This window comes from Aythya fuligula, chromosome Z (assembly GCF_009819795.1).
Source record: "Aythya fuligula isolate bAytFul2 chromosome Z, bAytFul2.pri, whole genome shotgun sequence".
Taxonomy (NCBI): domain Eukaryota; kingdom Metazoa; phylum Chordata; class Aves; order Anseriformes; family Anatidae; genus Aythya; species Aythya fuligula.
The window spans coordinates 78,457,075-78,484,280 of record NC_045593.1 but is presented as its reverse complement, the minus strand read 5'-3'; the positions used below and the strand labels follow the sequence as shown (position 1 = coordinate 78,484,280).

Below are 27,206 nucleotides of genomic sequence, written 5' to 3'. Positions count from 1 at the left end.
AGCGGAGGTGTTCCCATGTATACAAACAGCCACAGCTGATGGGAAACTGGCTCTGTATCATAGCTTTTCTAACTAGACAACACATCTGTGCTCATTCCAAGGTATGTCCCCCATCACGTCACTTTCTACTAAGTTTCTGGCTTGATTCTATAAACCTCAAAAAAAAAAAAAAAAAATCTGACAGAATTATTACATCTGCCAACTGAGTGTAACATTTGCTATTTATATAGTAGCATTTTATTATTAGAAACCAAGTTTCTTGAAAGCAGACTTTTGCAGGATGTTCAGGTCCATTTACCTTCATTTTCTGCTCTTCTATTTCAGGTAAAGCCATGGGACATTTTCACATTAAAATTGAAACTATATACAAGCTTTTGCTGAAAGCATTGTCAGATCAGCACTGGAAGATTTTAAATCAAGCAATGTCTATGAATGGGTGTATGAATAGGTCTTTTGTGGTCTTGTCATTTCTCAGGCACAAAGCCTATGGAGCAAGCAAAATATTTTGTCCATTCATGTTTTTACTATGTGATTTATAACACTGTCCCAAAGCCCTTTGTGAATTTAAAATGCTGTGACCATGTTTTTTGGAAAGGAATGCTTAATTTTAATATTCCCAGATACTCACTGAGATTCTTAAATGAGACCCTGATCCTGCGAATAGAGACCAGTGCTTTTTATTAAGTATAGGACTGAATTTTGGCAGGATGAGGGCCTAAATAAACTGGCATTTTAAAAATACAGGGTAATTTTCAAGGTCCATTACAAGCCATAGAGCACAGAAGCAGTACTATGTTGCGTAGTCCTGCTGGCTTCAGTGGGATTATTCATGTTTAAAACTCTTGTTTCTCAGGCAGAAGAATGGGTCCCCTCTGCCTTAAGTGAGAATTGATTCAGGCTCTTGAAATTGCAAAGCAGAAGTCTGACACACATGCTTAGTTCTATGCACTTGATTTTGACCTCTGAAGGTAAATACACATTTCTAACTTTTCATCTGATGAAGCCTTAAACCTAAATGAGTGTACCAGCTTCAGGCAGGAAGAGGTCAAGCATTAAAGCATTCTTCTAACTAGACCCTTTACTCATAGCAGGTCTAAGCAAATAAAAGCAAAAACAATGCCTTTTTAGAAAGCATTTTATTACTTTAGAAACCATCTTAAGAAAAATAATGAAATATCAAAATGTCTCTTTTAAAGTCTATGGGTTTCTACAGGTCTACGTCATTCTACAGAAGGTCAAAATAGATTCAATATTAAACACTTTACTCCCCAAAGCAGGTATGCACCATATATGCATAATACTACAAAGAATCTTTAAAAACCAAAAGTCATTTCTTTGCACACTTAATTTTTTAAAGACATACCTCAATCAAAGCTGAGGAATTAGATAGACCACATCTAAGCTAAGCTGCTCGAGAAAGGGGCAGAAGATCAGGTAAGTACAGTGACAGCCTTAAGTATTCCTTATGTCTGATTTATTCTCTGGCGACATCTGAAAACCAGTTGATCTTGGATACAACTAACAGCAAAAGCCTGCTAGGATGTAAAAAAGTTGTGATGGGGCTCTCTTTCCCCATGCGCATGCAGTAAAAGCTCTACACAGAGGCTGAACTGATTTCAAGGCTGTCACAAATCAAGACTCAGAAGGCCAAGGTTCTACAACCGCGCAGTGAAGAATGGGAACAAGGCCAGTGCAAGGGAATTAAAGCAATATGTCATCAAATACCGTACAGATTTTGTCTCAGTGTCTATACCAAAGCCTTTTAGTTTTATAACTAAACTTGATGTGGAGCACCAGTCTCTGAGTTTCTCAGACAACACATAGCTAGATGTCATCAAAGAGGTCCTCCGGCTCGCAAGTGTTTTCCAGTGTTTCGAGAGACATCACATCCGGAGAATGCTTGCCCGATGTCTTCTGTGAGGCAGGATCAGGCCTGGGAATATTAAGCAAAGACATAGGTTTGAAATAAGTTTAGATAGGGATATAAATAAATCCAACACGCACACGGCCAAGGTGCCCATTTAACAGCGTATTTTGAGATTTTTGTTAAGGTTACATGTAAGAGAAAAGAGCTTTTTGTAAGACCTAATTATGTGCTGAGATGGCAGTGGCAAAACAAACAGATGAAATTCAGCTTGTAAATGTCAAGCCTTTAGCTATTTTGTTACAATTTTTAGGAGAATGACCATTTCACCCACAAATTCCACATGGAGAGCTATGGAGAGCAGAACAAACACAGAAAGCAAGGAGAGGACCCGCCCTTCTTCTGCTGTACAAGATGATGCTCCATGAATTGCTCTTTATTTTTACCCTGGTGCTAAGTGTGTGTGTGCTGTCCATCACTTTGGCACACTGAGTTGTCTCAAAGGTCCATGCCCCGAGGGTGCAAGCCTGTCCCCACACTGCGCAGCAGAAGAAAACACAGGTAAATGCAGAAAATCCTTGCATAGCACATGCTCTCCACCACTAAAATCCACGTTTTCATGGACTTCCAAATCCCTGTCCTCCACCTGTATGTATATTATGTTTACATGTGCTCTAACTGTATGCAAAAAAACTACTCATCATTCACTGCTACTTATGTGCCAAGGTGCAGGTTTGTCCTTAGGTAACTGGACAGCACAGACTCCTACCTGAAAACTTTCTGCTTGAATCAGACATCTGTTATAATGGATAACACACTGCTCTGCAACAATCAGCCCTATTTAGTCCTCCTTCGACTGCCCCTATCAAGACAGATGATTTAAATGTTTCTTGGCTATATGGGCTCCTGGCATTTACTACAAGCTCACGTTCACTGCTTCTCCTCTCCCTCTGAGACGGCATTCAGATAAACACAGAAGATGAGGTATCCTGCATTTACAAAGATGACAACATTTGTGACAGCTTCTAATCACTATGAGAATTAATACGTATAGACTGGGATTCTCCCCAAAACCTTTGAATCCTACACAGATTTGGTTTTGTGAGCTTGAGGAGGAAAATCACTGATCACAGATAGTGGAGCTGTCAGTGATGCGATATTCCAGGACGGTATCACTAGATGCTTTGAAAACAAGAACTAATCTCTTAGTCTTGACTCAGTAGACTGTAGGGAGTCAGTACAGGAAGCAGGAAGCGGACCTGATGTGCTTGCACTATAGGGTTTGGGACTGGCTGGAATTTCATGAAGGTCAATGGCTTCATGCCCAGGTACAGTCCACTGGTTTCATCCTGACAGAAGGTAAAAATTTTTTCTATTACCAAAACCAACACACCATTCACCAGGATGGGAAGAACTAGACAGAAATGATGGAAAGTTACTCTGAAACTCTGCCATACGAGGGCTTTGTGTAATGAGGCATTCAAAAGCCATCTTAATTCCCAGACTAATTGGAACCTTCAACTGCTCCACAGCTGCCAATATATTTAGTCAAAATCAGCATTTTTGATTGCTGTTTTGAAGTTTGGTTTCACACAGATTTGGAACCAAGTTTTAGAAAATTCCCATTCTAACTGGAAAACTCCAGAAAGCAACAGTTCTAAAAAACACTGCGATCTTCAAAATGTAATAATCTTCCCAAGAACCCAGCCATTCATGGCTTCTTGTCCTTCAAGTCTGTGAATCCACTGGAGGTTCAGAGCTCTCACTACAATGTTTCTTGGAGACTGATTTCCATTTAGAGGTGGAGCCCTCCGTGCTCCTTGGGAACCAGCAAAATCCCATTAAATGCTGAGTTTGGGACGCCTGCCCTTCCTATGAAGTCTCCAGTATTCGGAAGGGTTTCCTCACCACCCTATCCATCATTCCAGTTCTGCAAACTGCTTTAATTTCAACATACCATTATTTTCAGATTATGATCATTACTTTCCCTGGAAGTCTAACTAGGTTCCTCTGTGAACTCTGTAAAATGTTCTCCTTCAGGTCTGAATTAATCATGTCAAAGAATGTGCTTTGTTTTGTCGTGTTTGTTTTATTTTGTTTTGCTTCTTCTATTGGCATGCAGTGACATCTAGACAGATGACAGTCTCATCAAAAACCACTTGGACCAACTGCAAATCAAATGTGCCAGAATCAGACCGTTAGCCAGTAACCTCTGGTCAGCAGGATCAGATCACTCTGTGCCATTCTGACTGTTTGTGATCAACTCATTCATACCCTTTTTTTACATATAGGCAACATACCTCAGCACAATGTGAAGTTCAAGTTCTCTTATTGAAGGTGCATAACTTGATCAGTCTAAAGCATTAAGTCTCCAGTGAGAACACAGGTGAACCACACAGTGTGGAGCAGCACATATATCATTTTAATTAATTTTGAGTGGTCTCACAAGCAGATAAATTAGGCTGTGAAAGACCTCTGTATCACCACAGGTTATTTCAGGTACTTGAAGTCTTTTTAGATTAGCTTAGGAATTTTTCACTGTCCACATGCCATTAAGGTAATGAGTCTGAGTTTTGCTGACTTTGAGGGTTCACCTATCACAGCATTTTCTGTTTTTGAAAAATAAGCCTGACATTGCTTAAGAATGGCTGTATCAGTAACAATTTTATCCTCATTGGGTAAACTAACTGTTTTCAACATTACACATGAGAACACATCCATAAGCCAAACCACTGGTGAGTTTTAACATTACACAGCTAGAACTATTAAGCTCCTGTACTGGTACATGGTACTCTCATTTGCTCTCCAGAAGCTGTAATACCATGCCTGTGAATAAACCCAACTACACTTGCAAAGTGGAATCATTAGACTCTTTACATGAAGTTCATAAGCAACTTAATTTTGGCTTTAAGACTGTATGATTCATATTTGCATGGCAATTATTCAACACATGTCAACAGCTTGCCTTTTGCTGTGAAATTTTGAATCTTGGATTCTCACTGAAGCTGTACTACCTGATGCATAACTGAGTTAATTTCTTTAAATTGCAGTAAGTTGTATAGTTCTCTCTTGCCAAAAAGCCTGCAAGTAAAGGCATTCTTCTTGAAAGTTTATTCTTATGTTGGATCACTTTTTGAAGTCTTGCCTTTTGGTAAACTTAAACTCCATTAACACATGTGGAGAACTGCTGACTCCAAGAGATCATTTCATATTTCCTGACATTTAGTTCAAGCCCTTCATAAACTGAGACAGAAGACCAGATCCACAGCTGGTGTGAATCACTGGAGCACTAATAATGTCAGTGGAGCTCTGCTGACTTACACCAGCTGAGATTCTGGCCCAAGATTTGGAAGAAAGTGGTTATATTACTTGATATTTCTTTCCACAGCTGAGTAAGAGCCATAAGAAACAGAAGACATGCAACATGGTACTTAACTAAACAGTACAGTAACTCAAAGCCATGCAGGATGATGGTTTTGCACAGCTTGGGAGAAAAAACAATGGACCAGCCCCATTTGCTTCATGTGATGAATTGTTCCTGAGTTCACACGGACCCCAGAGGAGATCTGCACGACACCACTCCTGCTGCAGTACATGGCCAACTCCACTTGGTAATGTTTTTGCAGGAGTATGAAGCAGAAAATAATCTCTAATGTGACTGCTATAAATGACATGGTTAAAAAGAGCTTCCTAGTGGCAAAAAGATCAAACAAGTTGTAGCTGCTCTGAAGCAAAATCAGGTCAGAGGCTGCAACATTAGCACCATTGCTCATTTTGAGGCATTCCTTGCCCGAAGGATGAAAGGTTCTTGCACGGAGCTATGCTTGCACATCCAGCTCAGCACATTGTGGTTACTCTTCCACTGAAGGTTTTGTTCTCAAGCAGCTCTCATGGGATTTGGAAAGAGCAATACTCTGGTAAATTAACATAGCCAGAAAAGTTTCCTAAAAAACTTAAGCAATCTAGGAGGCATACTTGTGTCCTTGTACAACTGTATAATTTCCCCCATTTTTCTTAGTAATTAAAAGAATCACTTCCAATCAAAAGCTGGCATTTTACTAAAAGAAATTTCTCCAAAATGCGTAGCAGGTTTCTTAGGAAAAGGATGAAAGTATTGATGTGTATCTCTCTCCTTAGTTTGGTTTAATGATTCATTGCTGTCATTAATCTGAAAAAGGCTTAATAACACGAGTAGCTATGAACAGAGGATATAATCTGATACATATTTTCTTCAGCATCATAAAAATAGGTGGCAGCAGCAGTTCATAAACAGAAAATCGGTAGTCATGACAGCACTAACAGTGAAGCAAAGGTGAGGCACCTCGAACGCTAATGAACAGCCGCTTTGTGACTGACAGGACAAAAGCTCAGAACAACAGTTGTGCTCCAGAGGCAGCATGTTTCGTCCATCCCAAGAGAAAAACTTGGATTGATTTATCATCAGTCTGCTGTCTGGGCTGTTACACCCCTGTCTCCACAGAAAGTCCTCAGAAGAAAGGTACTCATCGGCTGTCATTAATAAGGAAGGATTATGAAAGGAGCTTTGAGGAAAGACCTGGGTGAAGCCTCACAGATCTTGTGGCTATACGTAAACCCTCGGTCTTCAATAAGTGATTCCCCGTGGTGTGAGCCCTTAGGAGACATCATACTGACTGCCTACGGCTACTGGACAAAAAGAGAAAAGTTTAAACATGAAAAGAAAAAGAAATGGTGTAACGGAGGCAGAGAAAAAGCCTCTTACATTAGCAGATGCATCAAGAAAACTATGTGCAGCCATACCTATTTAAAGACTAATTTTAAAAATATAAGTAGATTAAATTGAAACTATAGTGGATTAAAAATATGGCCAGGGATTCTCTTTTACAGCAATGCTGATGACTATAACATAAGGTAAATTATAAAGGTAAATTATAAAGGTATTTTCCTTTTAAATACGATTTAAAATAAATGAAACTCGATAATTTGGTTTAAGTTTTGGCAGTGTTATAATTATTCAGCTTCCAGATATGGTCTATTCTGGCATCTATTCCTGGATAATATGAAAAGCCATGTATTTATAATTGATCTTACAAAATCAGATCAAGAATTGTGAAGAACAGTTGTGCTGATTACAATTGCCCTTGTGATCAGAAATTACAGTAATGGACTTTTCATGAAGAAACTGATTATTTTTTTCAGTCACTTTCAGTCATCTGAAGAGACTGGTGGCCTCAGGCATCATCAGAGCCCAAGCTGTACTCAGTGCCTCTCGGAGAACCTTCCATGTGTGGCTTTTTCATACATTCAGCACATTAAGCAAACAGTCTAGACTCAGTTAAAGTCAGCAGACAAATAATAATAAGAATGTTCAATTACACTGTTAATGAAGAATATTTTCAGTGCGGCAACTACAGATTTAATGTTCAGCCAGGGAATCAATGCTCCTTAATAAGCTTCCACCTCTGGCTGAAAGCCAAAGTGCGACTGCACCTGCATTCATAACCACTGGGTGAAAGGTAGGTCTGGAATTCTGTCGATGCACAACACTTACAGCACAACTTCAAAAAATAGGACAATTGCTAAATACTACTTTAAGCTCTTGCAAGTGCTCCTCTTTTTTCTCTATGAATAGATGCTAGCAAGAAGAGGATAATTTTGTTTTGCGCTTGCATCATTTTTTTTCTGTAAGTGTCACTTTGGAATCTTTCAGAGGGAGGAAAATGAATGAGAATCCCTTAAATATTGTAGAAATAGGCACTTTTGTTGCAGCAAGAACAAACTTGCAAACAAATCTGTTATACTCTAAAGACAGGCATATCACTCTTATTGATCTCTGGCCTAGAACAGCTCTCAAAATTATTTTCATCTTCCACGCTACCTGCTTAGTCCTAAATAAATAAATAAATAAATAAATAAATAAATAAAAGGGGTAAACGTCTAAAGTTCCTCAGAAATCCATATGCAATGTCTAAAATGGCTGCACAGACAATATGTCATGTAAACGAACAACACTGAAAGGACATTTTAAGGGACTTGTATCCGTTCAGTTGCAAACTTCCAATTAACTTCTGCTGGCAAAGGTGCAGGTCCTTCTTTAAAAAGAACATTCCAGTGTAGGAATATAAATATAGCCTTGGATCTTTCCATCTGATCAAACACACTTGTGGATGCTTACTAACAAAGATCTACTTGAAGATGCAATAATAGATGTCACTTAAAAGGAAAGGCCTAAGCCATGTTTGTTTTAGACAAGTGGCACACATTTCTGTGGCTCATTTCCACTTAAACTCCTTCTTGCTTAAATAAACTAGATCGCATTCAGCTTGAGAAACATACTAGAGCCACAGACTTCACTGGCAAAAAATACAAATCTCTTAATCATAACTACAAGAGTAGTAGAAGAAAACTTGCTTTGTTTAGGAATTTTGTCAAGGCCTTTCATAAACCCAGTACATTGCAAATTTATTGGCAAATGCTAGAAGCCATTTCTCATAGTCATGAAGCACTATTTATCGCATATATACATTTATATAACACCAGCACTGGCTAAACGGTATCATATCCCTTTTCCAGGCTGTCAGACCTCTGAGGCTGCTTTCCCTCCCTAACCCTTTCTAATTCCCCCAGGGTGATCATAAGCAGCAACCAAAGGCCGAAGAGGGCAAATAAAAGTCCCAGAACCAGTTTCTCACATGGGAAATGGGCGTCCCTGTGCCCCTCAGCCTGCTGTACCCAGTTCAGACCACTGCTGCTGTTGCATGGTGGTGGAGCACAGAGGGATGGGCTGGTCCCAGAGCCTACCTCTCTTCTTAGTGGGACCCCATCCTACCAGATAAAGCAAGGGCTGGCTTTTTGCTCTGTTCCTAATAACATGATGCTGCTGGTTTCCACTGGCATGACAACCTGCAAAACCATGCTGAATCCAAACACCAAAATAAAGCATTTAGTTGGAGCAGTGCTGAAACCTACGATGCACTTTAGATCTTCCACGTCTTTTCCACTCCCTTCTAGTGCAAAAGGCTCTAAGTGACTGTTTAAATCCTATTGACTTCATCAGCTGCTAAACACTTGCTCAGAGTTAAGCATGTGCTTAGAAACTCTCCTGAACCCTGGTCTCAGCTTGCAACTCCCTAGGGTCCATTCTTTACTTTGACTGCCGCAGGAGAAAACTTAAGAACTTCACAGACTGAGAAAATTAAATAAAGCCATTCTCACAGAAAAATGGATTACTCTGGCATTCATACAACAAAAAGTTTCCTCTTCACACTAGGCTAGATTACTTTCAAATCTTTACAAAATAACTAGTTATAGCTTAAAAAGATCGATCCTCAGAAGGATTTAGGAGAATACACAGGTGTAATCTTAAAGATTCTATTTTAAACACTCCCATAATGAAATTAAGTAATTTATTTTTTTTTTTTCTACTCAACAATTTGTACACATGCACCTGGGCACTGGCAGAAGCCTATTACTGCCCAGATAACCCATTATCTGCAGATCTGCTCAGCATACTTTGAATCGTACATTTTAATCAACTTACTGAGAAAAAAAATTTTGAATCAGTACAATATTCAGATACAACTTATGTATCTATTTTCTGATGATTAAATGCTCTCAGAAAGAATTGAGACAGAACTGCAGTGAGTTCTTACATCTGGGAGCAGTGAATTGAATGAATGAGAGCAGGTCCCAACTTACAAGTTAAGGCAGAGCATGTAAAGTATAACAGGCTTCCCCCCAGTAGGTGTCTAATAGGTCTCTGTTGAATACAAAATTATTTTCATAATGAAAACTGTGTTTCCCTTTCTGCTGTCTCTGAACTCCCATTCAACCTGTCCTATGTTCCTCCTGCCCTCTCCCAGCCACAGATGTGAATTTATTCACACTTTTCTGAAATAAGTTCAAACCTTTGATATTTAAGATCAAATTCCTGCCTACAGTGACACCTGTGAGAGCTAAAGCATGTTGAAACAGTCGTATCAAAAATAAAAAGAAGAAAAAGAAAAAACAAAAGGAAATGCACATCACTCCAGCCTTTTGAAAACATCAGGTAAAAAGTAAAAACAGGCACACTTGGCTGAGATAGATCAGAGATGGCCATGGCAACAGCCAGTGCTTTCTGACTACAACAGCATTTTTCTTCCTTTGCATTTTTACCAAACCTTACTTCAGATGTCTCCTCACTCAGGCTGGAGAACTGACATTACCTTTGTTCATTTAAAGCCAAGCCTATTCCTTACTTCAGGGTGCATAAATGAAATGAATATGGGCCTAAGAACATGCCTATGAATCTCTTAACTCTCTGGTAATACTTCTTTTTACTTTGGACACGTTGCTAAGACATTTCACAACCGTTCTTTCTAAACAGCACATCTATGAATGTGTCTATTTATTTGGTAAAGAAACTGCCTTAAAAAGCAGGAGTCATCTGCAGCTCATGATACAATTGCTGTAAGACAGAGACAACAAACTTGAGTCTTTTCAAGACATTTTTTCTCCTCCAAAGTCCCAAATGGTCTTCATCCATGCTAGCTCTTGGGGTCTGCCTAGGCAGCACTATCTGCACTAAGTACTTTACCAGAAACACTTAACAATAGAGCAAATTGCCAAGCCATTACTTGTTGGATAAATGCTACAAAACAGTCTAGACTGTAAGATTTTTAAGAAAGGTTGTACTACCTCCAAAAACAACAAAACCCCAACTAACCAAGAGGACTGGAGTGGCCTTGTGTGCTTCTTTCACAAAAATTCTTACCTAAGCTGGATTTTTGTTCTTAATGACCCACCCCCTCTTTTTTTGGTAAATGGTCAAATTCACAGAAACATTCTTTAGCCCTTAAATTTTAAAGATTTCCTTTTCTGGCAGAACAATTTTCAAGCACGTTGTACCAGAATCAAGGGACATTCTCGTCTTACTTGTGCAAGCACGTACTTCCCCAGGTGTTGTAGCAAGGGAGGTCAAAGCCCTGACTGGTCTTAAATCAGCACACCCCAATGGGTGATTGCTGAAAGCCGTCCACAAAGGTCGGGTGGAGGGAGCACAGGATGGTGACTGGTCAAGATCTGCCACCGCTGAAGCAGGTCACCCATCTCTGTTTTGAGAAGGAATCAAGACGACCAGCAGAAGAGATGGATTAACGAGTGTGGCAAGCTGAAAGACAGCAACCAACCCTGTATTTTAAATGGAATTTTTCAATTACTACTTTTCCGTGAATATAGGCCCGGTTTCAGAGAGCCCATAGTCCACAAGGCCCACTGCCAAATGTTTCTTCTCAGCCTCCAGGATCGCAGAGACACTTAGTCTATCAGGAAATTACGAGTGGGGTCTCAGAGGGAGTGTAGGCCATCTGAGGAGGCAGGACTATCAGGCTCATCAATACTTCCAACCAGACGCACAAATGCGACCCTGAGAGCACACAGTGCTGGTATCAGACAGTTGAGCTCCTTCAGACTGCTTGTGCTCGCCACCCTGGCTTGGGGAGATCACCTTACGCTTCGTCTTCCAGGCCTGCTCAGCACCTGCCTGACTTGGCACCGTGCATGGACACCTGCAATTTTTATTTCACATGCGGCCTAACAAAAAACATTCTGCAGTTTTGGTCACTGTGACCTGAACTAGGCTAAAGTAAGTGCCTTCCTGGGATGAGGAAACAGGCCATGTCAGCCAATCTGAAACAGGTAATGAAAAAGACAATTTGCCAAACTGCTGGAACATAGGAACAGCTGTCCTGGGTCAACCCAATTTAGCCCAGAACCCAGTCTCCAGCAGCGGCCAAGAGCAGATGTTCTTTGAAGCACACAAAGTGCTTTTTCAGCTTCCAACCATTCGGAGATCAGAGGCTTCCTGAATTAGTGTTACTTTCTATGGATTCGGCAACATTCAGCATGTCTCTGTCACAAACTGGCACTGTCCCACCGGAGCACATTTACACTTCCAGTTATTCACAAAATATTGAGGGACACATGTAATGCACAGGAATAGGAAAAACATAGCAGAGAACACAGAATAGAATAAAAATGGGATAGAAATAGGACAGAATTGATCAGATACTAATATACGTTAATTTTCTTTACAAAATTGTTCCTGTTCCACAGCATAAACCAGATTTTAAATTGGGTTGTGATACATTAGCATAAACCCGAAGTAGCTCCACCAATATTTTCTTGTACTGGTCTGGTTCAAACCAGCATTTGAACCACTAACTTCATAAAATTTTGATCTGTACAGAGCCTTGATAATTCTACCAATGCTGTCCTACTGACAAATTTAGATGGCTTGCCTTTTGGTGAGTTTCAGCACAGTGCTCTAAAGGATTTTTTGTCTTATAAATGCATTAAGAAAAAAGGGAGCACCATACGGGTGGGCAACTGGGACTTTATTAGGAGAACGTGTATGTCAATCAGAGAAGAATAATCATGGTGTACATGTGACACAGATGCTGCCTTGTGTAAAATAACACATTGTGATATACAGATGAATCACTGAAAATGCAACTACTGATGCATCTTAGGTTATTGGTAACAGGTCCACTTACTTTAAACCCATCTGGTTTTACCCACGCTATGGTACCAGGAAACAGGGAAAAGAATAATGCCCATTTTTCAAGTACACCTCCTCACCTGATGTCTCCATTTTTCTTTTCAGAAAAAAAAAAAAAAAAAGAATCAATAGTAGGCTAATAGTCCAAAATCACATGGAAATCACTGTCTTTTGTTAATTAAGATATTAACAATTTTTACATTTTGAATATTGTTTCTGCCTGAATTCAGTATCTTTGCAAAAGAGAGAGGGAGAAAGAAAGAGTTCCCATCTAAACCACAGCACACAACTACCTCAGCCCTTACACAAATTCTCACAATCAGAAAGAACAGTTTAGATAATAGAAATGGATGCATACAATTTAAAAGACCTTGTGGAAGACCTTTTGGTTTAAAAAGTTGTGATTTATTTTTATTTTTTTTAAAGCACTATTAAAAATGGCTGCTTGAAAAGCTTCCCAGTAAATCTGGCAGGCAGAGAGCATTTCTGGTATCACTAGGAAAAAAAAAAAAAAAAAAGAAAGAATTTTTCAGAATTCAGTCTGAAGCTTGAATTTTCTGTTCAAGCACAGTTTAGCTCTCCTTTTAATATAATCTGCTTCTTTCAGAGCAGAGTTAAAGTAAGTGATTGGCATTTTTTAAAGACTGCACATGGAATTACCAAAGCTCTGCAGCTCTGAGGAATCCTCATTGCAGGGGTGACGATTTTCCTCTTTCAGTTGTTCCAGCAACAGTGGAGGGTGTGCTGCTGCTCCCTCTGTGATATTGCTTGCACAGGGCCCTCCTAATCCCCCAGTGATTCTTCACAAGAGTTTTATTACCAACAATATGCAGCATAACAATTGATTGTATTGCATATACTCTTGCCTGCTAAAATTATAGGTCTGGTCATAAAAGATGTGGTCATTAGGTACTATCTAAAGCCCACTCAAATCCATGGGAGTTTCTCCTTTGGCTTTATTTTGCTTTGTGTATGTTCTTTGCACACAACACACCTACATAAGCCCTCCAAAACAAAGCAGGGGAATGGTGGATTGTTTTCATAATCTGTATCCAGAATTCATTTTTTTTCTCCCCAGATATCTCTCGACTCACCAGTAAGATAGCAATCCAAAGTATATGGCCCACTTATTGCTGTTTATCTTTCAAAACTAGTGATGAAACAAAACCAACCAATCAACCAAGAGAGTCCTTGTGTGTGTGATTTGGTTTTGACACAAACCCCAAGCACACCTTACTCATTGGTTAGGTTTCAATGGTGCTGTTTGTGTGTTCACTTTGTACGTAACCGCTTCTGCTTTGTTCTGCCAGGTATGTAGCATTCATGAAAATGTCTGTCTGAACGTAGAGCATACAATAGAATCAATAGAGGAATTAACAGATGATGACAAATTGATTTCATTCACATTTTTAAACTATGAGAACATTTTAAAGAAACATCAATGAAATATTAAAATAATTGATACTGGTCCTTGCAAAAAATCGTGATACAAGATGGGTATTTGGAACAAAGCAGCAAACTGGGAAGCCTGTTTAATAACCAACATGAACTTGTAAAATGATTTATCAAACAGCTTTCCACCAGACGCTCTGTGAAGAAGAATCCATTCTACCTTTCCATATTCGGTATTGGTAATTGTAATAAGATATTCAGACAACAGTAATAAAAGCTCATTCTAAATCTGGTGGGAACTGATGAAAGCAATTATGGTGAGGGCTTGGTACTGTCAAACTGTCAAGTTTCAAGCTTAATGTAATTCTTTAGGGTTTACGCCTTTTCTACTCACAAAGGAAAGGACTGCAAGCCATTTTCTGTTCAGAATGCAATGAGACCGAGGAAACAGGCCATTTAGCTGCAGAATGCTAAAACAGCATATAACACACCAATAAAATTATGTCATGTCACTGAAATTCTTCAGGAAGGGACCCATCTTGAACTTTTGGATATTACTAGTGAAAAAATATGACAACAGCCTTGAGGCCCTTGGCAGGGAGTGCTAGAAATTTCAGAGGTCTGTGAAGAGTGTTCATTTAAATTTTATCAATTGTTTCTGTTTTTCTAGGCAGGAGAAATGCTCCATTGTGGAGGAAACAATGAAATAATAAAAAATAATGAGGAGTCATTAGGTTTAGTCTGAATAATGCCATTTATCAGCAGAGCATATTCTGCCTAAAGACCTTCCTACATTAGTCTGCAACACTAGGGCTTACTTGAAGTGAAGTGCTCTTCACATACACACTTCCAAGCTCCACAAGCTTTGTGATTACGAAAAATGTCAGAAAAGGATGCAGTCTACATCCTATTTGTATGAACAACTCAAGTATGACAGGGGCAGTAGCACTGACAATACGATTCATGAGATGCACTCCATCTAATGCTCCACTGTGCCGGGAGACCCTTCATGAACAGCCACGAGCCACTGGGTCTGAACATCAGTGCAGTCTTTAGCCCCTCAGCTGAAGCTCCCTGTGACAATGAAAATCATCACTAACAATGACTGGATGCACCAGGAGGCGGATGATTATTACTCTACCTGTTTGTCTCAAATATTCCATAAAACAGCAACCACCAGTCAGTGGAGAACCTGAATTGGAGCTGAACTGCTTGCAGAGCAGCCAGTGAGCAGACAGCAACAATAATGATCCATGAAGTCAACACCACTGGAAAAAATATTACACTTTGACTTGTAGTTTAATTTTATACTAAGGGAGTAAGGTTTTCTCACTTACTGTGGGGCAAGGCATGCTGAACTTTGTGAAGAGTATAGCATGGGACAACAAAAAGGACCTAGAAAATGTGATGTAGATCTGGTGGAGATATGTGACCTCAGCAGGCATGACAGCAGAAGGAAATGCCGGTTCCGGCTTTATGAGTGTTAAAGTGCTGTACTATTTATGTTGCATCTGCTTGCCTCTGGCAAGGAGGAGGTGTGCCAAACTATAAATAAATCAGCATGCTATATGAAGAACAATTGAGACTGATGGAGCTAGCATTAATGACTTTGGCTAGTGAAGATTGCCGCATTTTTCCTTTAAAACTTTACTCTGTTAGGCAAAACTACAACAACAAAGCAATGTGTTAATTTACAGCTGGGGAGACTGTTTAGGGAATAAATCAAAATGCAGATGCTCCCGGACACAAGGGGCAGAATGCAGTAAATGTAATGCAACTGATGGGCATAGTATCATTTGCTGCTCTAAGATGCCTAGACCTACAGAAATGGTTCCAGACTTAAAATACTTCTGTTCTTTCTTTCACAACAGCTTAATTAATGCACAGGCACATTTATCTGATTCCCTCTTCATAACAGGAAGTGAACTAACAGACAGAAGAAAGAGTTGGTAGACAGGATACAAAGAATAAAACTCTTATTTGATCCCTACAGCTGCTGCAAAACCAAGGCAGAGAGAAATATTCATGCTTCCAGATAGAATTTTTATTTTAAGTTGTTATTTTGTTTGTTGTAAGCATCCTAGATCAGTTCCTGGTACTGCCAAAATAAGAAGGAAGATTCAGAAGGCTTGGATTTGGACTGGAGGTATATCAAAACTATATGGATCTTAAGTCCCTAAAAACACAGCAGAAAATCATGACAGAAAATACCTCTTGTGAGACTTCTGCATTATTGCTTTTAGAAACGTGAGAGGGAGAAAAAAAAAAAAGCCACCTCCTTTTTACAGAATGGGATGAAAAATGTAACGACATGAACACTCAGGACAAGACTTTTGAAGTTTGGATCAAAATAGGGGGTGGGGGAAGAGGATGGAAATTTACTAGTTTCTTATGTTGAGTCATTCATCCACAGTACTTCTGTGTGTTTATTAAGTGTCAGCAATCACAAAGTAGACAACAAAGTGTGATAAAACTAGCCATTCCTAAAAATCACTTCCTATAGATTATGCTTAATTCAAAGGTGTGATTTTTTTTTCTTTTATTGTTGGCTGAAAAGACAAAAACTCTAGTGAAACTGTCTCTGTTGACCTGTCCAGATCAATACAAGGCGAAGAGCTGGAATTAAATCAATAAAGGGAATAATAAAACCAAAGACAATTCTCTTTAAAGTGAAATATAAAAAATAAAAAATCAGGTGATTCAAATTCCCTCAGAGATACTGCCCTGCCTCACTGGAGTTGACTGACCTCAAAAAGGCTTGAAACTGATGAACCATTGTGCTGTGAAAATATCTCAAGAAGAATCTCATGAAGAAAATAAAAATAAAAGAGAAAGGAAAATTATCGTGTCCAGTATGGCATCATTGTGGGAATGGCCTGTGGGGCTCCCCACTCTTTCCATCCCATAATCTGGGGAAGCAGCCACAGAGGAACAGAAGCACTCCTTCCACCCTACCACTCTTCCACCCCACTGGCAGACACTACCTGAGATGCTCTGAGTCACCACAACACTGCGTTTGGCTGATCCAGAGATTCTTCTAGCTTTTGCCTCCACTAATACATACCAGTATCACACCTGTCTCTACTTCCATGTTAATATGGACAAAGAGTGAAAACTGAAGTGTTGCAAACCTGGGTGAGGGAAAGAAATGTGTGGGTCTCCTGAGGACCACTCAGAGCAATGCAAGTTTGGACAAAAACTATGTTTATAGAGAGGCTGCCATTGGCAGTCTGAAGGTGGCTACTGGAGAGAGGTGAGCAGACATCATGCTATGTAGTAAAATGAGTTGTTATTGGCACGGGTTTACAATAGCCACATTGCACATGTGTGTCTCAGCTACAGTGGCTTATACAGTTTGTCCCAAATGAGTGCCAAAAACACCTATTTTCCCACCATGCCTCTCCATGCATTTCGTTTATTGCTTCCACCCCCATCTTCTAGCAGTCCAAATGGCAAAACCCAAGCACTGCCTCTGACGGGAACAGGAACACAGTAGCTGGCTGGCATAAGCCCAGTGTGGGTCCAATTCAGGAGAAGCTGGACCAAGGCCAGCTACAGAACAGGCAGCTTTTCGGGACAGGAACGGGTTTTAAAGGTTATGTACACCACATTCTAGCACAACCTCCAGTGGATGATGTATTGCACAACCTCCAGTGGATGATGTATTGCTACCCTTTGAAAATGTGAACTCCCTGAACAGAGAAGCAAGTCCCAGAATCACTGAAGAGTTTGCTGAGTTAATGCATTAGTGGTGATTCTTTGAATTATAGGAAATTAAGAGGATATTCTGAAAACAGCAAGCAAAAAAATACAACCAACCAACCAACCAAAAAAAAAAAAAAAGCAAAAAACAACCAACAAACCAACCAAACCCAAACCAAACACACCAACCAACCAACCAAAAAAAAAAAAAAAAAAAAAAACCACACACAAAACAAACAACAAAAAAATACACACACACAAAAAAAAGCAAACCAAACCAAACAAAAAAAAAACAAAAAAACATTCCACAAAATCCAGCCCTGGGAATGAATGCATCCAGCAAGGAGTATGACAACTCTAAGCCAAAGATCTGTTCAGATGTTTGTTGAAAATATTACTGGGAAAAATCATACAGACGAGTATTGGTAAGACAGATATTATTACAAAAAGACATAATGGTAAGTAATGCATGCTGTGATAATGCATATTTTGCAAGGCTTAATTTCATATGTACCATTCAAAGAAAAATAAAACAATCTTAAATGGAAGATTTGGAAAGACTATTCCAACACGTCTAGAAGCCAGTTTTCTAAGAAACTGCCCAGCCACCCTCACCATCTCTGGGCTCCAACAGTCACTACGTCCTGCAATCCCCTACGTCCTGCAAGAACCCCAAGGAAAAAACTGTGATTCACAGCCCCCTGAACTTTTCCCCCACATGAGAGCTGATCAGGCAGCTCTGTAGCACAAGGAGTGTATTCTAAAGCCTGACCATCTCACAGTCTCTGAAATGGGAGGCTACTGACCAAATTTCATCAAGATATGTTCTTGCTGATACTTTCTTGGATTAATCTATGGTGTATACATCTATTTATATGTGTAACCAGTAGGGAGTTTTTTGGCTATGTTTTTCAAAGAAATCCAATATACATATTAAATACACGTCCGCATTAATTTTAAGAAAAGTTGGGAAATGAGGACTTCGGGTTCATAAACCAGTTACTTAATTGTATTCGCCCACATACATCATTTTTCCTATTTGTGACACATGAAATGGCTCACATACTTCACTGTCTTTCCTGAAATTTGTTGTGCAATGTTCCTGTCATAAGTGGTACTCTGCTCTTCCTTACAAAGAACTGGTTTAGAGACTAAACCACATACATTGTCAGAAAGGTTGTTGGACCTCCCTCAAATTTAAATCCCTAATGCCTGCTAAGCGATGTTAAAAGAGGCTTACAAAATAGAATGGTACGTGGCACTGCTGAGTATAAATCTTACATCTAGTATTTATGAATATCATAACATACAGCACCTGGGCCAGACATGGTCCTGTTCTGCAGGGGAAAGGCCAAATAAAGCAGTTGTGATTCGACCATTTCATGAAGCGTGTGCATCTTGTGCAGCACTCAAGTTGTTCCCATACCCAGCAGCAGCCTTTCAACCTTGTGCCTTGCACAACACAGGTGTGTATCTCGGTCCAACAGATTTGAAGGCCACGTGGAAGAATGGAACAGCAACTCCACATTCCTAGCGAAATCTATGTTTACAGGTATTTTCAAAATATGATGTGCACATAATAATCTCCTTTGTATCTGAGCTTTTAAAAGTGTCCTCCCTGTTGTAGAACAATGCCATTAATGTTTCCCTTTAAAATATATCAGATATATCTCTGTAGAGTGAGAGTTGTCTAACACATGAAGGCAAGACTCATGTTGATTGTGTATGTTTGCCAGACAAAGAAGTGAGATAGTAAGCTTAAATTGTTTTGTTTTGTTTTGTTTTGTTTTGATGAGTCCTGTCAAAGAATAAGAGATGAGTTGTGCTATTTGTTGCTGTGACAGGACAGTCTCCTCAGCCTTTTCAGTTTCTGTTGTACAGTTGAACTTGTATTTCTGGGTGAATACACTAAACAGAGTCTAGAGGCAATTATTAAACTGATTACTGAGAGGTGAATAAAAAGCCGTATCTGAAACAACCTTTCACTTCAAGCTAATCATTTCAGTACATTAATCACTTAGGCTTGAACTCCTGTGCTGACGGGAACTTACTAGAAGAAGCTAATAAAACCAAGCAATCCAACATACCTTTCTCTACGTATTCATACATTACAGTAGTATTTTAGAAATACTAATTGGAGCAAGCCCTCCAGCCTGGACAGCCATGGCTTTAAAGTTAATGAAAATTTCCAGCAGAACAACAGTTACCACAACAAAAGACACATTAAAACAAAACAAAACAAAACAAAACAAACAAACAAACAAAAACAACTTTGCATGTGTTTACCATACCAATTCATTTTTACATGCTATTTTTCATCTCAAACGGTTAATTTTAGAACAGAGATGACTGTATCTTGGATTCTGTCAAGATAAACACTAGTGACATATAGTGCACAGAAAATAATCCAGAATGACAAAATTGATTTTGGAAAATGACATCTGCTAACACAGCTAATGGTGAGTAATTCCAGGTTGGGGTTTACCAGATTTGATTTGAGCCATAAACTATTTCTTGGTTTACAGCTCTACAGAATAATACTTTAATGTGACTGTGGCAGATTTCCCATATGAAAAACTCATTCTAAAGACATAATTATTTCCTTAGACTAGTAAATAGTGTCTCATCACACTGATGACATTGTAAGAAATGCAGGCTTTTGATTAAAGGTATTATCATTGAAATGAAGACAGATCACATTTTAAACTCAGTTGGATTGGTTGGCATTAATTTCCTGCAAAGATACCATGCTAGTTACATTTCCTATGGCTTGATTTTTAGAGACGCGTACCACAGAATAATTAGGCTCTCTGATTCACAGACAATACCACCATTTTCCCTTCCCTACATACATTTTCTACACAGCACTTGGATGATTACAAACATCTCAGGCAGCGAGATGCAGGTATCACATCCAGAGATTTATGGTTCTTCATCACAGGTCCAAGGACTAAGGTGTTTTGCTCTCCACGTACAGTTGAAATCCAATGCTGTCAGTCTGCAATAGCACTAATTTTCCAGCACCCAGCATGAAAAAACTGCCTGACTGATTTTATAAGAACCCTTAGGAATGCAGAATCCTCCTTTCCTACTTCTGCTTTTGGCCCACATACCTCTTTTGTTAGTCCTCCCCCTTGATACTGTTCTCTATGCTACAGTCACATACTGTTGATGCACAAACAGCTGAGCCAGGATTACAAACTCCTCTGACTTCGGACTCTGCCAAGTCTGTAAGAGTCCAGCATGAAGAAGCAGTTCAGTGATCCAAAGTTCCAGTTGCCTAATCAATCCTTTCACCCTAGCCAGGAGGCAGTCATGCTTTTGCTGTGGTTTTGCAAAAAAACATGAATTATACAGCAGTACAATGAACTATCAATTACTGACCCAATTTGCAATGCTGGGAATCAAATCCCAAAGAATCTAAATGATCAAAGAAGAATCATAGGTTGCAAATTTTATTGCTGTATTTTTACTGGAACACAGTTTACTCCTCCTAAAATCATCCACATTAACACAATACTTGCATGGTCTGGAGCTGTTTAAGCAAAACCTCCTTCTACAGCTCAGTGTTTCAAGGAAATTAGCCAAGTAATAAGACAAAGCATTTTTTTAGGAGTATTAGAAAAAGCAATAAAAGTTTTGAAAATTTAACTTTTGACCCTGAAGACTTAAACTGGAATAATTTGAAAATCAACCATACAGCATATTTTTTCTAGGTAACTAAAAGTATTTGTAGTGGATTTTAGGATTAAGTGAAAGAAAACTGCTAGAGAGTCTGTTAGGAATTACCAAATTGTTGTAAAGAATTCACTGTTATGTAAAAACTATCATTTATTTTCTTGTGCATTGAGTCACATGCATTAGAGAAGAAATAACATTTTGGGCTGAAAGAAAGCCACTCATTCAGAAGATAAGGACATAAGTTGAATGTAGACAGCAAAATGTGAAGGTAATAAATCAGTTTAGGGGATGTGTATAGATAGTATAATGCATATGCAGCAGGACAAACAGCACTTTGTTTTTATTACTCTTTTCCACTCTACATCTTCTTGCTGGTAAATCTGAATGGGCATTGTTAAAATTGCTGGAAGGAGACTAGGCACAAACTTTCAGTCCTCTTGGCAGAAGTGAGATTTAAATAGATGAATTTACTGAATTTCTTGTTGCCACCATCCACAATTTCATAGAAGGAGTTTCAGAAAGGAAAGACTCTCTAAGTCTCTGGGAGAAATTTAGGCAACACCAGACTACAATTGCAAAATGGCATCCCTTGTGAATTCTGACAAGGTTCTTCCTCTGGGTATCTCACCAAGCAATGTCCTTACCCCATGGCTGGGGAAGGGTGTGAAACAAGACCCATTCTGGAGCAGACCAGAACAGAATATGTCTGAGGGCATTTGCTTCAAGCTGCCTGAGGCCTCACTGGCTTTTTTTTTTTTTCTCTGCAATTCTGCACACTAGCATCTTGCACATTGAGAAAGCACGAAAGGACTTTGTAAGGAACCTCATATTGCTGGTCTTAATCTGGCTACCATAATCCTACTGGGAACAATGCTCCTCATACCAGGAAACTGCAGTGAGATTTAAAAAAAGGTGAAACTCCCCCAAACACGCAGAAAACACACTTCTATTCAGTCCAGGCAAACAGGGAGTACAATGTATTTAAATGACAATTTGAGAAGATAAAAGGAATTGGGGAAAAATAAAATAAAATAAAATAAAATAAAATAAAATAAAATAAAATAAAATAAAATAAAATAAAATAAAATAAAATAAAATAAAATAAAATAAAATAAAATAAAATAAAATAAAAGGAGTGAACAGATACACATACCAAAGTACAGTAGTTCTATAAGATCTTGTAGGGGAAAAAGGAAGGTTGTTCCACTGTATGCCAGCCACATAGACCTGACCAGCTGCTTAAAATAATCACGGAGAGATCTGAACATAAGGACTACAACGCTCTTCGCATCTTTGGCCAGCTACCAATGCTGTGCAGACTTACACACCCCTTTATAGACTAAAAACTCAGATTTGCTCAAACTAAAATATAAGAGCAGACTTTTTATAATATACAGTTAGCTGTACTGATCGTACAAAGGATGCATACATGATATGAAAAGCTACATTTCAAACTGAAAAAATGCCACAGCTCTACGTCTGTGTGCTGCTGCTAAGAGGGAGCCAGTATTACTCTCTTTATTATAGCTCAGCCAGTTGAAGCTCCCACCTGCCCAGGATGGAGGGAGAAGCTCCACTGAAAGTCCCTATGTTCTTTCCTACTGCACATCTCAAATAGGTTTACAAAGCAGTTCATGTGTTATGCTTATGAAATCAGCCTATCTACACCACCTATCTATGCTTTCAGATTCACTAAAAGGTAGAAGAGCTTTGGTTTCTATGAGACTAAACTATGAGACTTAAGTTCTCCAATGCTTTCAGTGCTTCAGAAAACTGTGTCCTTTGCTCACAATTGGTCCATTCCACATGAACATTGCTTGAGAGCTCTGGGATCAGATACTAGGGGAGGCACATATTCATACTTTCTGCATATGAACTATAATACTGTACAGACCAAAGATGAGTTTTTAAATTACATTAACTCACTTCAGCAGAAACTACTTCCTAATGAAGATGTGGACACTACTCAGATGTGGACACTACATCTACTACTCAGTATTAGATGTATGGTATTTATTTACCCGTGGTTCCTTACAAAGGACAGTGAAAACAAACAAACTCAGACAGATGAATCTGTTTCCTGCGACAGAAGAACTCATTCACATTACTCATATTTTTGCAGCCCAGTTCTAAATGAAGCAAGAGAAGCAGCTTCATTTCCCTCTGGGAATGTTATTTCGCAAGCTAATAGATAAGACTGACAAATTCTTAATATATTGTTCAAAAGCTCTTTTTTCATTTCAACCCATCTTTCTTAATCCCATTTCTCATATTAAATTCTCTGCTTTGTGTTGATACTCTTCAAGTATTATCAGAAGTTTCCTTTGTTGTCCTCTAACCATCCAGCACATATTTAACCTAAAAACATTCCCTATAAATCCCATCTCCAAATACCTTTCCCAAGTGTGCTGTTCTTCTCCCCATCTCACCAGCTGTCAATATCTTTCTGCTAACGAGACCTTACGATCCTGAGTGACAGGAGACCTCTGCTTATTCAGAATAAAATTGAATTGGTCTTTATTGCTGTCAAATCGGCATTCTAAATTCATGCACAATTGGCTGTCAGCTACTACTTTTAAGTCTCATTTGGCATTACTGCCTTCCAAGGTTTCTCTCACTCGTAGGAATCTGTGTCTCAGATTATTTTTCTCTTAATAGGCGTGCGTGCACTAACTAATGTTTCTAAAATGCTTTTAAAATGGAAAACACTATATAAACATTAAGTGTTCTTATCTGTAATGGGGAACATGCTCCATTACTATTGTCACAGAAATTTCTCAACAACATGCTTTATACATAGTCCTTGGTCATGGACACTTGATTTCCTAAAAAGCATTACCAACCGAACACATTAATGGGAAATACTTATGTGTAGCCTATGTACACATAAGAGCTGGGGCAGGCACTGTATGTGTTATACATACAAAATATAACTCAAACAACTCTATCTGTTGTTTACATATTTAATATAAACAGAAATTTAGTCCAGTTTGCAATTTTGCATATGTATTTTATACTGATTTTTACTGTATAAACACTGTCGCACTGAATTATTGACTGCCTAGCAATGTTTGGTGCAAGAAATTGTTCAATACTGAAGGAAATGATATTTGTTAAGTTTAGGCTGCTTAGGTATTAATTATTCAAAAAAAAAAAAAGTAAAGTCAAAATATTTAAAAAAATCTGTACTGGTGCTTCTTAATATTTCATAGATTTGACTTTAATGAGTATCACTTCAAATGCTCAGTTCCAGAAAGAAATGCAAAATCTACCTGTACACTTCAGCATCTTTAAACCATGGGTAATTAAGAAGACTGCCAACTGTGGCTATTGCAGATAATACAGCACAACATCCATTCCCAGCAAGGGACCCAGCGTCACACAGTGCTCTCCGGGTCTCACAGTTCAGAGCCTGTGGGGTCACCCTAAAAAGTACATGCCCACGGGGCTGATGAGCAGAGGGAAGGCAAAGGAAGGAAACCGACCCAGATATTTTGTTAAAGCACGCATTAAATAGATTAGTGGGGTTTTTCTTACTAAATGTTGCATACTTGGTCCTGCTCCAATAACTCGCTTACCATAGCAGTCAATGTGAAGGTTAAATTTGTGTTTACATACTCTCTTTGGTTGGGATCTGCACAGTCAGCTCACTTCAGGATGGACCCACTGTTAGCTAAGGTATTTTATTTTTTTTCAAGGCTACCAGCTTTTGTCTCAGAAATGACTGTGACAAACTTTCTGCAAGTCTTGCTTCAAAGAAAGCTGGATGGAATAGCTTCACCTCCATCTGTATTTATTTTTACAACAATCACATTCAATATGGATCATGATATGAGGCATTTTATCATATTCCCTCTTTTTCTGGACTACTGTCCCTTTCCAAAATTCAGATCAAAGAACAAAAAGCAGTACTTAATCTTTTACAGACTGTAAGAAAACCATTCTACGCTTTTGTATGATAGCTGATATTTGGTGAATTACACCTTGCGATGCTGACTTACTGAGTGACACACGTGTGGCTGTGTGTCATGGCCACCACTCCTTCCCACAGGTGGTGGCTGCTATACGTGTGCCATATTTGCTAAGCCGTAGTTTCAGATAAAACGCCAGCAGACTGCTTATTTTGGAGATTGTTTAGGCAGAACAGCACACAGCTAATGCACCCGTCATGCCACCACCAGACCAAAAAAGCTGTGTTTGCCTCCCTTATAAAACACAGAAGGGGGCCCTAAACTCGTATAAAATGTCTAGACTGTGAATAAACAGTCCCCAAAGCCGGTGCTGTTGCTAGTTACTGAATTGCCATGAATGAAGATGAAGCTGCACGTCGATAGCATGTCATTGACATTCAAGGACGAGAAGCAGATGTAAGATGTCCTCTAGAGATCTGCGGTCACCTGCAGTCCCCAAGAAGGCTTCCCAGTGCCCTGTGACTGCAGCAGCCCTTGGCAGCCAAACTCCAGGGAATTTTGGTCAACCAGAGGGAGGAGCAGGTGATCTTCAACCCATACGCTTGTCGAGTGAAGCACCTCTCAGCTCCCGAGACCCAGTGGGAGTACAAGCGAGCGTGCATCTGCAATAACGCTATCCAAATCTCTTTTACAGCTCATAACCTTGAATGCCAGTCTCCTCCACGGGATAGAATACATCTCACTAAGTTCTCAAAGGCCTCCCCTTGCTGCCACAGTTACTCATAAAATCCACATAGCGTCGTTATGAATTCAGCATAACCTGCTGACAGACACGAGGGAAATTTAAGGTGAATCAATGAAATGTAAAGGCAAGAGACGTAATCCACTAGATAAAAACAGTTCCTTTCAGGTGTACAATCTACTTTGTTGTACCTTAACCCTGCTAACTTAATCGTGCAATTTCAGCCTGCCTTTATTTGTACACACCGATACAACACTCTAAGTTGATAATTGACCTCCATGCATTTTATTGTGTTAAAAGCTTTTCAGATTCTGGGTCCTGGCAGGAACTACATAAACGATGACAAAGCGGCTTTGGAAAAATTTCCTGCATTCTCATGGCTACACAAACAAAAAACACATAGAATTTTTATTTATACTATTATTCATAGTTGAAGATAACTACAAAGATGATAAGTATCACCACAATGGTTTGCATGGGATTTCCGCAAAATAGATGCTTGAGATGGTTATAACATTTACAGTAAACATGCTGAAAAATTCAGACAATGTAAGAAAATGATAATGTTACATAAAACAAATATATGTATCAGTAATGTGCTTGTTTTATGAAACCAGGAAGTATTCTATGTGAGAAGTTGTTGTTTTTTCTTTTCCTTCAAATAACAAGCAAAGAATGCAAAAATAAAAAATCCTACAAGCACTTCCAATTAGACACAAAATATCCTTCCCTTTTCAATACAGCATTAGTTTAGCTTGCTAAATGTTGACAGGAGCATTACAGCAATTTCAGTGGCTGACTGCTTCAAAAGGCACCAGTGATGGTGGTATTTTGGGAAAGGTTACAAAAACAGATCTCAGCAAGAAAGAGGACAGAGCACTTGCAGACAGACATCTCGCTTGGTTTGCCTGTACCCACAGCACGCTACAAAGGGAATGTTTTGCTGAACCTGAACTCCTGTGAGGAATGGAGGCACAGATCTGGTAAATCTTGAGAATCAATCTGAACTGTTTTGCTCCTGAATTTACCCACAACTGATCCTCCAAGTGGAGACTGCAGGAGCAGTCTTGAGCAAGCTGCCCACATGAGTACGTCCCCTTCATGGGTAACATCCACCTCCTGTTTTCTGCGCTGCACGAAATAGCTACAACAAAACCAACCCGGTGGCACCTAGAGCACCTGCTGCTGTCTCCTCAAGCAGTATAGATCTAAAAGACCTAGAAACTGGGACAGACTAAAAAGAATTTTACAAGATTTTTTCCAGCAATGCCTGTTATCTGGCTGAAAACCAGCTGGGCTCCTTGCTTGAAAATGGCTGTGCACTCTTTAATCACACAGTCCGGTGAGCTTCCGTGCCAGAGGGAAATATTCAGGAGGTTTAGGAAAAGAAAATCA

At 39.2% G+C, this 27,206-nt stretch overlaps 1 protein-coding gene across 1 annotated transcript in view; it reads right to left on the bottom strand.

The window, feature by feature from the left end:
* Nucleotides 1-1,189: 1,189 nt before the first annotated feature.
* The window catches only part of XRCC4 (X-ray repair cross complementing 4), a 186,323-nt gene continuing 160,306 nt past the window's right edge, over nucleotides 1,190-27,206 (bottom strand). Inside the window, exon 8 of the mRNA XM_032205917.1 lies at nucleotides 1,190-1,933. Within this exon, the coding sequence (XP_032061808.1) occupies nucleotides 1,825-1,933 (109 nt within the window). The 3' untranslated portion in view covers nucleotides 1,190-1,824. The remainder of the gene's footprint in view (nucleotides 1,934-27,206) is intronic.